General features: G+C 36.8%; 1 protein-coding gene across 3 annotated transcripts in view; it reads right to left on the bottom strand.

Annotated features, from left to right (window-relative positions):
• Positions 1-338: 338 nt before the first annotated feature.
• Positions 339-17,946, bottom strand: part of rxrab (retinoid x receptor, alpha b) — a 76,548-nt gene continuing 58,940 nt past the window's right edge. For all 3 annotated transcript variants that reach the window (XM_065284324.2, XM_065284323.2, XM_065284325.2), the window contains 7 exons: positions 17,586-17,765; positions 13,370-13,533; positions 9,278-9,407; positions 7,898-8,030; positions 5,722-5,813; positions 5,059-5,164; positions 339-2,543 (listed from right to left, as the gene is read on the bottom strand). In XM_065284324.2, the coding sequence (XP_065140396.1) occupies positions 2,396-2,543; positions 5,059-5,164; positions 5,722-5,813; positions 7,898-8,030; positions 9,278-9,407; positions 13,370-13,533; positions 17,586-17,765 (953 nt within the window). In that variant the 3' untranslated portion in view covers positions 339-2,395. The remainder of the gene's footprint in view (positions 2,544-5,058; positions 5,165-5,721; positions 5,814-7,897; positions 8,031-9,277; positions 9,408-13,369; positions 13,534-17,585; positions 17,766-17,946) is intronic.

Here is a 17,946-nt window from a genome sequence, read left to right on the forward strand (position 1 = left end):
GATATTACACAGTGCCCGCCCGAAAATAGTCCCCTGCTATTGAAAGATACTAATGGGACTATTTTCGTCTGCTGCATAATATCATTGCGCCTCCTGCAGCCATGTTACAGCAGCAAAGTTCTTGATTATTACGCCAGTCCTAGCCATATCAGCCTAGAAAATCGCAACTTTTAATTTTCAGTCAGTCTAATTACACAATGCCACTACAGAAGAGTTTTAAATAGGAAAAATATTGAAACTTTTTGGTTATTTTTTGCGCGATGCTAATGGTCTAATCAGATTCAATGAATTATGCTAAGCTATGCTAAAAGTGACAACGCTGGACCCGGAGATCAGACGAATGAATTCCAAAACAGTAAAAATCAAATATTTAACTCTAGGGGAGCTGGAAAATTAGCATATTTTCAAAGAAAGTGGAGTGTCCCTTTAAATTTATGTTTAAAACAACAGTTTTTTTCCTATAGATTTTGTTTCCCCGAATGCTTTGCATGAAGCTGTTATTTTAGTTTTATTCTGTAAAGATAAAGCCTTGTTAATGTTTCATGTTCATTTAACTTTGAACAAACTGTTGCCAGTTAATAACATACATTTATCTTGTAAAGAACTGCCCGTAATACTGTCATTTCTACAGTTTTTTTGTTTTTTTACAGTGTAGCACCTTTATCTTTAAAGACATAGTTCACCCAAAAATACAAATTCTGTCATCATTTATCCTCAAACTGCTAAAAAACCTGTATAAATGTCTTTGTTTTGCTGAACACAATAGAAGATGTTTATAAACAAGCAGGAGCACCATTGACTTCCATAGTAGGAAAGAAAAATACTATGGAAGTCAATGGTGCTCAAAAACGGTTTGGTTACAAACATGCTTAAAATATCTTTCGCGCTCAGGAGAACAAAGAAATGCATGCAGATTTGTAACAAATTGAGGGTGAGAAATGCTGACAGAATTTTCTTTTTTAGGTGAACTGTCCCTTTAAGAGTATATACCAATTATATACATCAATCATATATGCTGCGTGTACATTTTCTTATACAAGTATTGTCGTTCTGCTGTGAGGCCTGGCGTAAATCAAGTCTACATTATTTGCCAGCATGTGTTGTCTCAATCAGTAGGTCCAGAGAATTCCTTAAAAAATCAATTTGTTCATCTCCTTCCATTATAAAAACACTGGTTTAGATCTTAAACTGAGGTTTGATGCATCAATACCAATAGCATGAAATCTGCATTACCTTGTACTGCTTTTGATGACACAACAAATCCAAAATACAATAAAAAGACATGGTTCTGCATTTTTATCAACCTGAGGGAGAAGGGTTATTTGCAAAATGTTTGATAAGAAACACCCAGCTCCAATTTCATGTTTCAAATTCACAGAAAATTAGAACAGCTGCAATTTTACGTCTCTTTCGATAGGGGGCAGTCAAAGCACTTCCCAAACCCTGTGATTCCCTGAGGCCAGACTTTCATCTGGATACCTTTAACTCCTTGCATATTTTCAAATCACAAACACCCAATTGCTTGGAATTATCAGATGATAAACAACATTGAAAATCTTTGGAAATCATACATATGCTGAAGTAGAGAGGCAATACATCATGAAACTAAAAGTTATCCAGGAGCACACCTGCTTTTTATTCTCTCTTATTCACTCGTCTTCCTAAAAGAAAAGGACTTAAAACTAGCCAAACAGCGTGCAGTTTCTTTCCCATAAAGACGGACGTCCATCAATCTGATATGTCAACACCATTTGAAAAACTTTCTGTAAGTGCCTGGGAGTTACTCAGGGCCAGGACATCTCGTATCGACGGGCTCCGGACACGCTGTTAACACTGAACTCAATGCTACAATCCGAAGCGAAGCGATCCAGCGGCACGCACACCTGGACAGTGATGTCATTTTTAGGACAGCTGCTTGAAGAAGTGCATCTGAGGTATTGAGGAATTTCATATCCCCTTATGAAAACAGAAAATTCACAGCAAAATGATTGCGAGTTCGGAGATGAGGCGGTTTGGCCGTGTATGGTACGAACTCGATGGAAATCAGAGGTAGACCTCTGTAAGGCAAAAAAGCAATGTTATGTTCAACATCAACAAAAAAATCTCAGGCTTCCCAAAGTATATGCAAACTCGTGTGATCCATACGGTATTCCGTAATGCAAGTTTGCACGGGATTTAGTTGATTGTGCAATGCTTTTCATCCACAACCAAGCAGTTCAATCCTCTCATAGACTGTGCACTGTGAGATGATGTCTGTCAGTCCGGACAAAGCAGTCCACATTGAGATGTGCGCTGTGCTGGGCTCTTCTAGTGTTCTGTACATAAAACTACACCCTCTGCCGATGCTGTAGAGAGGACTTCTGGGAAAGCAGTCAGAAGAATACAGTCATTCCCTTTATGTCATTTGGTGTGGCGCTTCCAGCATTTCCATTAGAAAAGTGTCGATGGGCGTGTCTCCGATTAACTTGAAGAAGAAGAGATGTTCCAGACACTTCAAGCCGATGGATCGCAGAGCAGGCAGACGCAGTAACAGCTTTGCAAATCTGTTCGGATTAGACACGTGTACATGTTTGGATTAGCACAAGCTTTGCATTTACTATGTATCTACATTTGATTATGACCATTAGTTATTGATAACCCATATCAGTAAATCACTGTATTGCATGTTTGGTTTTGGCTCATTTTTCAGCTCCCCTAGAGTTAAACATTTGATTTTTACCGTTTTGGAATCAATTCAGCTGATCTCCGGGTCTGGCGCTACCACTTTTAGCATAGCTTAGCATAATCGATTGAATCTGATTGGACCATTAGCACCACACTCAAAAATAACCAAAGAGTTTCTATATTTTTCCTATTTAAAACTTGACTCTTCTGTAGTTACATCGTGTACTAAGGCCGATTTTCTAGGCTGATATGGCTAGGAACTATAGTCTCATTCCTGTGTAATAATCAAGGACTTTGCTGCCGTAACATGGCTGCAGGAGGTGCAATGATATTACGCAGTGCCTGAAAATAGTCCCATGCTATTTAAAGTAACCATTATTATGCTGAAATAAAGTATAGTTCCTATTTTAAAAAATAGTGGAGTGTCCCTTTAAAAGAAAGATGAAATAGCAAAACATTTCTATGTATAGTATGTGGGTGCACTAACAAACACATTTTGGACATCCTACATGTTTTCATTGTCATGTGACACGTATGTCCTTTGACCTATGATGTAATCAGAACAACCGTGACAATAAGTTATTGCATTGTTTAACAGATATAATTAGATCACGAGGAATACATTTGTTGGTATCAAAATCACTTAAAGGCGCTCTAAGCGAATCTGCGGGACGTCACTTTTTGTTGATGTTTGAACTGTTTTCAAACAAACGGAGCGTAGCTAACTCCTCCCCCTCCGTTCTGTGCTTTCATGAACGCGCCCAACCCCCACCCCCATCCCCAAATCCTTCTTGTCATTTATTGGCTGGAACACTTTGTTTTGTTTCGTGGTGCTAGGTTTGGCCACCGTGTTTCTATTGAAGTTTATAGAGCCTGGGCTGTCTGCAGAGATCGCGTTTTTTTACATTTTGATCAGCGGACAGGCAGCAAGCAGATAGTGAGGAGATGTTTGCTGTATGTAACAAAAAATGTTTTATGGTCTAAAACGCGTGAATTCGCTTAGAGCACCTTTAAAGCCACAATATGTAGGATTTTTTTTACCTCTAGAGGTCGCTATGAAACATAAAATAGCATAATCGTTAACAAAGGCGAAGCTTTTTACGTTATGAAGGAGAGTGGGATAATGGGAGATGTTGTTTTCACCATCCAGAGATGCATGGAATTCCCTAATCATGTTCGGATGAGGAATTTCTCTGGATTTACAAATCCTTGGGAACTTTTTGGATCATACAAGTACACAACTACATTAAATATATTACAATGTGAAAGTGGATTTTGGATATTTTATTACAAAAATCTTAGATATTGCGGCTTTAAAAAGCTGATTAATAGATTTCCGGTATTTTATTATATTAGCTTTTTGAATTTGGCGACTCCTCAGTTCATGAGGCCTCACGGGAAAGTATAGTGTCCATCGAATGTACACTTAAAAATCTAAGCAGAAGTTGTAGGTAATTTGGGTACTTCGCCGGGCGATAAACCGCTTGGTATGGTAAACCAATAGAAATTAGTCAAACGGCAGAGATTATCATCTGTATCAAGGTTACGCGCCCACGTCACGTTGCTGTGCACGTGTTCACGAAAAATCTCTCACAGCTCTTGACTAAATCACTTTTCTACCTTTAATAAGATTGTTTTTTGTCTTCTTAAGCTGTTTTATGCTTGTATAATTTTTTGTGAAAATTCTATGGCATGAAAGCAACACCAAAGAGTTTTTTTACCTTAAAATAACGTTTCCAAAAAAGTTTCAGTGGTTCATCCACTCAAAACAGGGTGAACAGCACTTTCACATTCGCTTTGCAGCCCTCTATCGGCCAAAACCGCACTAAAGAAGTTTCCAACTGTCGGGTAGTGGTCCTGTAGTTCGAGTGAAAACTACAAAAACTTGCTTTACGGCAGACCTACAATCCAATCAGAGCCAGCTATGCTGCAGTATTTACGACAGTGCTTATGAACAATTACGCGTCTAACCTGTAGGGGGAGCAAAGAGCAAAATCTCTTTAGTTTTGCTTTAAAGATTTTAATAACATAAAACCTGAAAAAAACCCCTACAATTTTTCGAAAACTTTGAATTCTGACACATCGCTCAGCTCACGTACTATATAGTAAAGTAAGCGATTTCGGATGCAGTGGTTGCCTTAAAAATGACCTCAACTGGAATAGAGTTGTTCGATTCCCAGGATGAGGGTTCGATTTGAACACAATTTATTTGAATGCACACATGGCATTTAAAATAAAATCATGTGACAAATATGTAAATGTAGAGATAAATATGTCACTCTTAATGACTGAATTAAATTTCTACAGTTTTTGTCTTGTTTATTTATATTCTACAGTAGTAAAACAATGTATGTACATAAACAAATTTGAGATAAATATGTGTGTGCACTATACCTGCCAGGTTGATCGGGGTATTTTTGTTTACAGTAGGATTCTAAAGAAGCATAGACTCTCTCCCGTAGTGACTCCACCTCTGCTGGATTGGACAGTCCTTTTGAATCTAAACATTGAAAAATAAAACACAAAAAGCACAAAATTATTGTCACCCCTTCATGGTAAAGTCATATTTACATGTATGCCCACATACAAAACACTACGCCACATCTAATAACCAGACGGACACGCTATAGCAAGCTAGCATCAAAATGAACATAAAAGTTACTTCAGAAAAGCAATACTTTTAATTTAGTTTATTACAATAGGACGATTATCCTTTGTTTCAGAATCTACAACAAAGCCTTACATATATCTAAATAAAATATGTTTTGCTTATATGCCTTCAATGGAGCTGGAGTATTTTGCAAGATATTATTTGATAATAGTTTTCTTATGTAGCTAAATATTTTTCAAATGTCCCTGTGTTTTAGTTGGGGGTCATGGGGTTGGGTAGGATGTGATTGTTATTTAATATAAAAGTGCAATTTTGCAATTAAAAATCTATGATAAAAAGTTTTGTTATGTAATCCAGCCGTAAATCAAACTCAGATGACATTTTAAATGCTTCAACAAGACTTGTTTTTGTGTGTATGAGTGTGTAAGTTTACCATACATGCGTACCTGGGTTAAACAGAACAATGGCCCGCAGGCATCCAAGTTCAGTCTTGTCCATCTGCATGTCTCTCATCTTTGACACGAGCTCTGTCAGCACCCTGTAAAAACAACAAAACTTAAATCTTTACATTCACATTCAACCTCTGATAAAAAGATCATTTTCCAATAACACACCCCTAGGAATGCCAGTAAATGTTTTATAACCAACGAGTCCTCACATCACCTTAATAATTCGTTTTTATATCATGTTTGAAATTCAAAGACACCACGTCCTATAAAGACTCATTCATCTCTAATGCGGACCAAACGGGCACCATATATTTCATCAATGAGGACACCAGTACATCTCACACGGCCGGTGAAACATTATCACACGATACATAAAACTGCCACATGGCTTAATGTAAAAATGCAATCAATCATGCGTAAAACGTGGAGGACATTTTCATGACACAGCGTCTAATGTCATTATGAGCGTTATTTTCAACAATTCATGTGCGTGTGACCTCTGGCTCTCACAAATCTTCCTTAGAGTCTTTGAGGATGTACTCTCTTAAAAACCCAGAATCATTAAAGGTTCTTGGTCTGATTGAACCATCCACAGAACCAAAAGTAGAAAATGGACTATGCAATGGTAAATAAGAAATGGTTCCCCTAACCCAAAAAATGTTGGCATCACCGTACTACGGTGGCCCTGAAGTGCAAATCATAACAACAAATTACTAAACAACAACAACAAATTAAAAAACACCCCAACAAATTTAAAAACACTGCAACAAATTAAAAAACAACAACAAATTAAAAAAACACTACAGCAAATTAACAACCACTACAGCAAATAAAAAACACTACAACAAAATAAAAAACAAATACAATTAAAAAACACAACAGCAAGTTAAAAAAACACTACAACAAATTAAAAACACAACTACAAATTAAAAAACACTACAACAAAATAAAAAACCATAACAAAATAAAAAACACAACAGCAAGTTAAAAAAACACTACAACAAATTAAAAAACACTACAACAAAATAAAAGCAACTACAAAATAAAAAACACAACTACATTAACCTACCGGAAGAGGTAGGTACCAGTGGGCAACATGAGACATCGCTGATTGGACGACACTGCAGTTCGGCTTTTGAACCGGAAGTTATTCTTCCTGTAGCGCGTGGTTTGGAGAGGAGGTAGGTTAATGTAGTTGTGTTTTTTAATTTGTAGTTGTGTTTTTAATTTGTTGTTGTGTTTTTTAATTTGTAGTTGTTTTTTATTTTGTTGTAGTGTTTCTTTATTTTGTTGTAGTGTTTTTTTAACTTGCTGTTGTGTTTTTTATTTTGTTATGGTTTTTTATTTTGTTGTAGTGTTTTTTAATTTGTAGTTGTGTTTTTAATTTGTTGTAGTGTTTCTTAATTTGTAGTTGTGTTTTTTAATTTGCTGTAGTGTTCTTTAACTTGCTGTTGTGTTTTTTATTTTGTATTTGTTTTTATTTTGTTGTAGTGTTTTTTAATTTGCTGTAGTGGTTTTTAATTTGCTGTAGTGTTTTTTTAATTTGTTGTTGTTTTTTAATTTGTTGCAGTGTTTTTTATTTTGTTGTGGTGTTTTTACATTTGTTATAGTGTTTTTTAATTTGCTGTAGTATATTTTTAATTTGCTGTAGTGTTTTTTAATTTGTTGTAGTGTTTTTTAATTTGTTGTTGTTTTTTAATTTGTTGTTGTGGTTTGCACTTCAGGGCCACTGACTGTAAAGAACCTTTTACAACAAACAATGTGTAAAAATTTCTTAGTGGTCCAGAGGACTGCACCCTTTATAAACACAAGTGACACAGAAAAAGTGACACTGAAAAAGTTTATTTTTTTATTTTTTACTCTGTGTTTTATTACTCGTAGCAAAACGGGAGGGGGCCCAAGACGGTGCCAAGGGGGCCCCCAGTTTTATGACATTTTATAAAATACATTAATTTATTATAAATTCTGTGTAATTAAATCTCAGAAAAATAAGGCTACTAGCCAAAAGAACTACACTGTATCATTTAATATGTTTAGTTTAATTCAAATTCTAAGTTTAAGATTGTATTATGTCATGAATTTTCTATGGAGGGGCGCAAAGGGATGCACCAAAAACTTTGCACAAAAAAGTTTGAGAAGCACTGCCTTATAGAAACTTTGGAAATATACTAACCTGTCGAAGATAGCTCCGACGCCGGCTGTGTGCGCGCTGTTTCTATGGACGTGTAGGCCTGTAGCTAATAATATCCCATCTTTCACAGCTATGGAACGATGAGAAAAAGAGGCTATCAGGAGTTCGTTCCATCCTAGTGGAAAGAAGCACAGAAGGTGCAGAAACAATCAAAGGTTACTGAAACGGACCAACATATCTACTTTGTACATATAGCTTTAGGCTGCAGATACAGTAAAGCCCTTTGTTCACAATAGCACGATTATGCTTTATTCCAGCATATATAACAAGGCGTGCATGCTGTCCCTGTAGACAGTTCCTTCACATACATCTAATGTAAAGTTTTGCTTATATGGACTTTATTGAGCTGGAGTTTTTTTAAGGTGTAAATTTGAGTTATTACATAACACTTGCTATACTCAGGTTTAAAGTCGTACTGTAGGAAACCCATTTACTGGCATTTTTAGGTTCCTTTTTTATTTGCTTACTCTTTTATTTGCTCACATACTTTATATGTAAAGCAGGCAATAGAAGGAAAGGAAATATTCCAGGTGTTTGTATATTTATTTTTACTTTTTAATTCAAAATGTTTCAAACAAAACATGGTTTTACAGGAATATTATTTTGGTTGGTAATTGCATATATATTTTTTCCCTATATCTTACATATGACCATCCATATCATATTCTTTAAACAATTTTTTTTTTTAAGCAAAACAACAGCATAAACTTGAGCCAGTGTTGGATTTTATAAATACTTTGATATTTTGTGTTATTCAATGCATTTTGATAGCATTACGTAAATAGATACAATATCAGCTTTTTTATTTATTTCAATACAATTCTTTATGTTGCATAAATAAACAATGTAAAAAATTGAATTTAAGTGCCCGAACAGAGCATAATTTTTTTAAAGTTCCAAATCAAGGATATTTATTTATTTCAAACATAAAAATATGCCATTTTATGAAGACATGTTAATATCCTTACATCTTTGTACACTACTGTCCTTTCTTTTGCTTGTCCTCAGGCAACCTACAGCCTGTGAACATCGAGAACATTAACAACAATTCTGCCTCGTATTTTCTTTCTATCTGTCTAGAAACCATCACCCTTAACAAAATTAAGACTCTCACTAAAAGCTAATGAAATAGATTTTTTCTTTAATCAATGCTATGGCCTAAGCCCGCATAAAATACATCTTTGGATCCATGTAAATGCTTCTGTAATGCCACATAACATTAAACAACCTCATCTCATTGGCTGATAGCGTTTTAAAACATAACATCATAGCCGAAATAATTGACAAAGAGCAAATGGGTCACATCAGGTCGATTTCTGCAGGAATCGAACAGAGGCGATCTGTGTTTATTTGCTGACGCACCTGCTCGCAAAAGGATGACTTGATCGTCCAATGGGAGGTCAGAAAAGTGAGGTATCCGCTTGGCCCACTCCACTAAGGTAAAGAGTTGCTTGTCAGCTGCCTGACAGATGTTAGTTACAGGATCGTTAGGCTGTGGAGAGAGAGAGAGAGAGAGAGAGAGAGAGAGAGAGAGAGAGAGAGAGAGAGAGAGAGAGAGAGAGAGAGAGAGAGACTTTAGTCATTGATTTAAATATGAACTCAAATGCCATCATCTGGGTGGAGAAGGTTATGGATGTGATTTCTGTCACTTTCCTCTGATGGAATATTTTTTATTTCCTGTTTAACTCTTGCTGTGGTTCACTATGAGGTAAAGGAATTTCCTGTGTGACCCAAACTGTCCGGCCACACCACAGAACCAATCAGAATATAGCTTTCATGTATGCATGTTTAGAGGTTGTCATAGAGAATACTGGTATACATCTTTAAAACACTGTGCCTCATTATTAGGGTTGGGAATTGAAAATCAGTTACAGTTTTGGAATCAGATCTTTATGGTCAGGAATCGTGACCTGTAACAAATTACTTTGCTCGGCTGAACACAATTGAAGAATGTTTTTAACTAAACAGATCAGGGGCACCATTCACTTTTTTTTAAAGATATTATTTGTATCTATTATGGAAGTCAATGGTGCCCCAGATCAGTTTTGTTACAAACATTCTACAAAATATCCTTAAAGCAGACATATCATGCTTTTAAATCTGTCCTTTTTACATATAAATCATCTATTTGTGGTCTATGTAAAGCGAAACTGCAATGCTTGGGTCTGAATTCCTCATTATTATAGCCCCACAGGCCCCCTTTCTACCCCTTTTCTGATGTGCATCTGAGAGCAACTCGTTTTGGTACTGTCTTTTTAAATGCACGTCATACCCTGCCCCCTCTCCAGGTTGCAGAGGTGACACACGGTTAAACTCCACCCCGTTCGGCCATTTTTGTAGTTTTATAGCATACGATTATCTAGCTGCACAGAAAGTTTTTATTTACTCGTTATTCACAAAATGTCAACAACGGAAGACTTGTCCATCCAGCCTTATATGTTCGCGCCAGAGTCGGAAACGGACTGAGAGGAAAATGAAGACGACGAACCTGCAGAACAACGTCTTCATATGGAGGTATCGCAATGGTGTGAGGCTGCAGCCTCCGGAGGTCGCATATCTAGGCTGCATACGTCATCAAGACGGTCTTATTTCAGAATATTAACAATTATAAAGTTTACTATTATTCTTAGTTAATCGTAAGTTGTTGTAATATGCTCATGACTTGCAAATGTGATGCTCAGTTAACTTAAACCAGGCTTGATGCCCAAAAGCGATCTCCGCAGGCTGCAGCCTTCGGAGTGAGAAACAGCACTGCTAAACCATGACCATCGTGTACTTTACTTTTTTACTTTAAGTTATAAACTGCTTACCGAAGTGCTCTGCTCGTCGTCTCCAAAGAAAGAGGTAATTGACCCCTCAATCAGACGAAGTCTATCGGCAATTCCTTCTTTATACTGGCGGAGATTGGTGAAGTAGTTATCCTTAAAGTGCCTCGGGCACACAAAAATGACTTTACCCACAGATGTGAGTACATTTCTTACGCTCTCGTAACTTCTGCATCCTTGAGCTTGACCTACAATATCGCAGCGAGAAATATAAAATGGCGGATTGCTCGTAGTGTTGGGCTGGAAGTCGATGTCCTTATTTAGCAGTTCCGCTGGAAATACTGTGACGTAATTGTTCAAAAAACGTAATAGATAATAGAAAAATCAGAACCGGTTGGAAAATATGACCAAAACAGAATATAAAAGATATCAACAAAGCACCTGAAGAGACTAATTTCAACTTTTATGTACTTATAAACACTACAAATATACAACAAAATGCATTTAAGAGCCAAGAAAGTGGATTTAGCATGATATGGCTCCTTTAAAGGACGTTTATACAGGTTTGTAACAACTTATAGATAAGTAAATGATGACAGAATTTTCTTTTTTTAGTGAGCGATCCCTTTAAAGTCTAATTCTAATTATGCATCAAAGTTTGATTTTACATCACTGTCACCATTCCTCCTGAGGAACACCTGACTTTACTTAAATATTTTGGATGTAAATGTTTATCAAATCATGACAAACTATATATCTTTGGAAAGGTCTAAGCCTCTAGAATACATATATTGTCAGTGTTTTATAAAATAAATTATGTAGGGAGAGTAATTGATTAATTTATGATAAGAGTGTGCCTAAAACATTGATAATCTTGCTAAATGTCACTGATCCGCCAGCGGGACGCCAACTATTGTTTAAGTGTTTTGCATATGAATTCGTATCTAAAATGACAAACTATATATCATAGAAGGCTCTAAGAGTGTAGTTTTCATTTATCATCATCATTTTGGTAAAAGAATGACATAGTGCGAGTCATTTTCTAAAAGGTCATGGGCCCATTGGTGGGACCACAGTGTTTTTATATATTTAACACTAATACCCTAATCTAAGCATAAAAATTTTGACAAACTTTATATCTTTGGAAAGCTCTAAGATTGTTGTTTTCATATATCATCACCATTTTTGTGATAAAATTATATTGTGAGAGTCAGTTTGTAAAAGGTCATGGGCCCACAGGTGGGGCCAATTTGTTTATACATATTTTATAACACTAAACCCCTACTCTAAACCTAAAAATTCATGACAAACTATATAGAAATCTCTCAGAATGTAGTTTTCATATTTCAAGGTCATCTGATGATAGAAATAATGTAGTGACAGTTTTTTGTTACATGACCCCCCCCCCCCCATAGGAATGCTTATAAATTGTATTTATTCATAAAACTATATCCTAGTATAAATCTTCAAAAATGTTGACAAACTATATATCATTGGAAAGCTCTAAGAATGTAGTTTTCATATTAAAAACTACATATTATTATTAAAAAATTTTAGCAGTAATAATAATAATAATAATAATAATTATTATTATTATTATAATTCCTTACATTTATATAGCGCTTTTCTCAGTACTCAAAGCGCTTTACATAGGAATCTCCTCAACCACCACCAATGTGCAGCATCCATCCATAATAATACAGTGACAGTAATTTAATAATTTGTGACAAGAGTATGCAGCAAAACGTTGACACCTAGTGGCCTTTGTAGGTAAAACGACTAAAAGAGTGACACAAACCACATTTTTTTGTGATTTTAACTTGAAATTTCGATCACAACTACTTGAGACGTATGGCTTTATGTTTACATATTTTTTTTTTTTGTGAAACATTTACATTTTTATAATTTTATTTACAAAATTAATATATATTGCATTATTTTTAAATATTAAAATAATTTAAACTGCTATAAAAAAATTCTGTTTAATATTATCACTACAGCCACTTACAGAAAACCTTAAATTTCCTTCTTTAAAACAAGACCAAGATTAGGCTTTTTAGCCCCCCCAAAAAGTTATATTCATTTGAAGGTGCAAATCAACTTTTCACCCCCCCCCCACACTCAAAAGGGTGGTGTGACAGTAAAGAGGTTAATGACCTTAATCGGGTTTTCACTGAAAGTATCACATATAGCCAAAAAAAACAACAAAGAAGAACAAACAATCTGTAAATACAAAGTAAGGAAGACAAAGCATGTTCCTCTTTCTCCTTGACCTCAACCTGATATAGAGCTTACAGCTGCACAGAACACATGTGTTTGTGTATTTATATATATACAGCACTAGTCTCTGACATGCTTAATGTGCTCGGCCAGGGCTCTTATCTAATGGCACGACAATGTGCATCTTCTGCAGTATGTCCCCTCTCAAGGGGTCTGTACGAAGGCCATCAAAGCCAAAGTGCATTGCTATGTAGCGGCATCCGTCCATCCGCTGGTAGCAAACTGCATGCTGCTCTTAAAAATAGCTCTTAACATTTACAAACAAAACATAACTATTCACACGATTTTTATGCTCTTTCTTCACTCTCGACATTCATAAAATTACTGTACTCGCCCTATTTCAGACGAGCCAAATGTTCTTTGAATGTCAGCGTATGATAAATAGTGATTTGTAGAGAGATTGGCTTACGGAGTTGGCAGGCGCGCTCAGGTTGGCCTCCACGTACGTCTCAGTCTTTGGTTCCACTGCCAGTTCGGCTTCCAGAATCTTCTCCACGGGCATGTCCTCATTGGCGCAGCTGCCGAATTCGCCCTCGCTCCGTTCCTTCCCCCGCTGCCGCTCCTCCTGAACGGCTGGACGTATAAAATTAGAAACGTCAGCGTATGTGTTCGCCAGCCCATACGGTTACATATACAAACAACATCATAACCACAGCTGGTTTTGGTTTTTGGTTCTTAAGCTACACGTTTCCACCATAACATCAAGGGTTGTTTTTCATTGAGCTATGCGTACGTATGGCCCATTAATCACCAACTTCACAAAAGGGTTGAAATCAAATCAGCAATAGTTAACGTAGAGTTAGAGGTCAACCTAAGTTTTAAGCAATTTGTATTGTGCTTTATAAAATATGTATATTTTATTTGGGTATCGTCCAGCGCAAACATAACTGTGCAGTGCACAGAATAAGCTACTATTCAGTCAAAGTCACGGGTAATAAAGTTGTTCCTTTAAAAGTGATCACGTACCCTTTAAGAACGTACTGTGTGTGTGCATGCGTGGATCTATATATGACAATGTTTTGTACGCACAGTGTACATGTATGTTTGGCCTGGTTGTCGGTCCAATGTGTCTGGCCCCCGGTGGAAATGACTAACTGTCAGGCAACATTTCAGCTTTCGATCATGTCTGTAAAAACCTCCACTTTATGACTCTCGGTGTGACAGAAACCACAACCAGATCATGAGGGAAATTCTTGAGTGGTAACGGCAGAAAGCCGTGGAGGTTAGCTGAAGGATAAAGCTTTACTCCAGGAGTCAACGTGAGGTGAGGCAACACGCAGAAGGAAATTATTTTTGCATTATTATCCTCAGAAACTGAGAGCGTGAGAGACTTTAGGGAAAGCAGTTTGTCTTGTTACCCCAGTGTTTGTGTAAGGGAGAATTATAAATCTACTTCATATCAATTTAAATTCAAGGCCCATTCTGGTTTCTTGAGGGTCAAACAGATTCAGCAGCAGCCAAAAAATGTTAGTAAAGCTGGTTGGCCAAAGTTAAGCAGCCTGGTGGGGAAACACCTTAAAATTTTAAGTTAATGCAAATTAAAAATATTAGTTGACAAGTATTTTTTGAGTTTAACTTTTTTAAGGTTCCTTTTACCGTATTTTATGGACTATAAGCTGCACCGGAGTATAAGCTGCATCCTTCAAAAATTTGTCATTAAGACGAAATAAGTTGCAGTGGACTATACGTTGCGTTTATTTAGAAAATTATTCCACAAAACCCAAGCCAAAGAACAGAAATTTAATCTGGAAAGGCAAGTTATTCAACTAAACCAGTGGTTTTCAAACTGGGGGCCGCAAGATGGTGCCAGGGGGGCCCCAGTTTTATGACATTTTATGAAATACATTAATTTATCATAAATTCTGTGTAATTAAACCTAAAAAAATAAGGCTACTAACCAAAAGCACTACTTTTTTGTATAATTTAATGTTTTTTTTATTTTATTAAAATGTTGAGTTTTAGAACACTTTTTTGCCACAAATTTTCTTTGGGGGGCTGCAGAGGAATGCACCGTACACAAGGGGGGCCACACGCTGAAAAAGTTTGGGAACCACTGAACTAAACAATAGCACAGAATAGCAGGCTGAATAGATGTCTGTACGTTAAAGTGATATTATCAGTTATTTAAATGATAAACCATAGCATACAGAACTTACCTGGTAGGTTGAATAGTCTAAATTAACCGAACAAGCCAACTAGCGTGATGTTCGCATACTCGTCATTCCACATCACTGAATCCATTGAACTACATAAATACAGGAGCAGCATATACAGTAGCGGACTCTTGCGGCTGTAGACGGTAATGATTTTTTTTGCCTCATAAATGTCAAAATTAATTCATACTGACTTACAAGGTAAACCTGACTATAAGACGCAGCACCAGCCAAGATATTTAAAAAAAAGCGCGGCTTATAGACCGAAAAATACGGTATAGCACCAATCATGAAAATGACATTACAACCCACATACAATGCTTGCAGCTCCTAAACTATTTGACCTACAGGCACACTTGTGATATATTCTACTTTATTTTATGAATTTTAAAGTTGAACCAACAAATTGTTTTTTATAGTGCACCAGCATCCCTTATTGGGAACCAGGAATCAAAGCACACACTGCAAAAAAATGATTTCTTAGTATTTTTGTCTTGTTTTTAGTACAAAGATCTAGTTTTTAAACAAAATACATTTATTTTTTAGAAGGAATTGAAGTCTAATGCAGGGTTCACACCAGAACGCGGTAGAGGCGGTAAGCGCGAGTGATTTTAATGTTAAAGGGATAGTTCACCCAAAAATTCTGTCATCATTTACTCACCCTCATGTTGTTACAAACCCGCATACATTTCTTTGTTCTGATAAACACAAAGGAAGATATTAAGAGAAATGTTTGTAACCAAACTGTTTGTGGACCCCATTCACTTCCATGGTAGGAAAAATAATACTATGGAAGTAAATGGGGTCCACAAACTGTTTGGTTACAAACATTTCTCAAAATATCTTCCTTTGTGTTAATCAGAACAAAGAAATAAATACAGGTTTGTAACAACATGAGAGTGAGTAAATGATGACAGAATTTTCATTTTTGGGTGAACTATCCCTTTAATTCAATGCAAAGACGAGATTAGGCATCCTGCGACGCAATTGAGCGAGTTGAAAAATCTGAACTTCGGTGGATTTCCGGCCGCGTTAAGCCGAAAGTATACTAGGGACCCCCGCGTATGCGCGCCGTCCACATGACGTCATTTTCGTCATAAGGAGGGTCCGCATGCAGCCCAAAATTTGAGACCGCGCAGACAGTGCGCGTACAGTCTGCGTACAACAGCGCATGCGCGTGAAAATATTTAAACAGGACACTCCACTACAAACAATTATACAAAGGAAATACGGCATTTGCACACACACTATCGTTTTTCTTCTTTAATTTTTACTTCTTCCAAGATGTGGAGCATGTTTGTTACCATAATGTTTGATTTCTGTTCTTTGTTGTCTTGTTGTTTGTTCTAAACTGTGTTTGCAATGGTGGATCGGCTACTTTTCTTCACCTATCCTAATGTTTTAATGTACTGTAAATGTCACCAAATCAGTGCTGCCCTAACGGCCTGGTAGAGTAATAATTTGAATAAGAAATCATTTGTATTGCATATAGTGCCGAACGCGGCCATCCGCGTGTAGCCGTGGGGAGTATACTTGGAAAGCTGCGCGGACGCGTGCGAGCCGGATGCGGAAAAAAGTATACCCCGGCCGTTAACCAATCAGGACCTTGCCGTAGTAGTGAAGTGATTACAGGAAGCGAGCGGAGTCTCAGCGGAGTCACAGAAGCCCCTCCCATGATGCGAATTTCCGCGTGAATGTCTCGAATGACTAGAATTTCACACGTGGCTTTCACACTCAAATGAAGCGAGTAAACTTAAATGTTCAAGCGTCAAACTACGCGCGAATAGCGTGTTTTTGCCGCCTCTACCACTGCTGGTGTGAATGCACCATTAAGAAATTAAAAATAAAGTGAGTTTATGCTTAAAACAAGATAAAAGCACAGGCGAAACAAAAAAAACCCCCAAACAAACCTCAATATCCTCTTGTTTAATATCGGAATCCTCCTACATTTTCTTTTAAATCCTCGTTTTAGATTTCTATTTCGTGAATGCCGTTTTGTTTTGGTCTCTGTGTTTTAGCATTCGTCACTACCCCATATGCATTATATGCTTCATTCTGCATGCGTTGGACGTTACCAGAACCTAGTTATTTTAGCTTGTAAAGTTGTACATTTTTCTTACAAAATCGCATTGCATCCACTGAAGGCCTTTTTTAACCCCTGAAGCGGTGTGGATTATTTCTATGAAGGATGGACTTTTTTGGGCTTAAAATCAGAAGCACCATTTACACCATCATCATTATAAAGCTGGCAGGAACTCAGATTGTGTTCATCTGAAAAAACATAATCATATTCATCGAGGATGGCTTGAGGGTGAGTAAATCATAGGCTAATTTTTATTTTTAGGTGAACTATCCCTTTAAATGCCCATCATGCAAATAGTAACCTCTGAGCAAAAAAGCACTTCCATGAAAGTCAAAAGATTCAGGTTTTATAATTGAGTGGCCCGATTAGATTAAAGTATAGCAGCTCACCTTCTCTCTTCATGCCTGTGGCTAAGCACTTCTGATAGCGGCAGTACTGACAGCGGTTGCGTTGGCGCTTGTCAATCACGCAGTCCTTGTTGTCCCGACATGTGTATGTCAAATCCTTCCTCACTGTTCTCTTGAAGAACCCTTTACAGCCTTCACAGCTGTATACACCGTAGTGTTTACCTGCCAAAAAATACATGCACGCTTCATTTACTACCAATAATTCAAGAGTCCCACATCTGTTCATCTCACACAGTACTGCAACATACACAACAATGAATACAAATTAAAGTAAATTTCACAACTGTTTAAAGACCATTTGCATGAAACTGCATTTTCTGTGTGTACAAAAACTGATTCCAAT

This window comes from Paramisgurnus dabryanus, chromosome 5 (genome assembly GCF_030506205.2).
Source record: "Paramisgurnus dabryanus chromosome 5, PD_genome_1.1, whole genome shotgun sequence".
Classification (NCBI taxonomy): Eukaryota; Metazoa; Chordata; class Actinopteri; order Cypriniformes; family Cobitidae; genus Paramisgurnus; species Paramisgurnus dabryanus.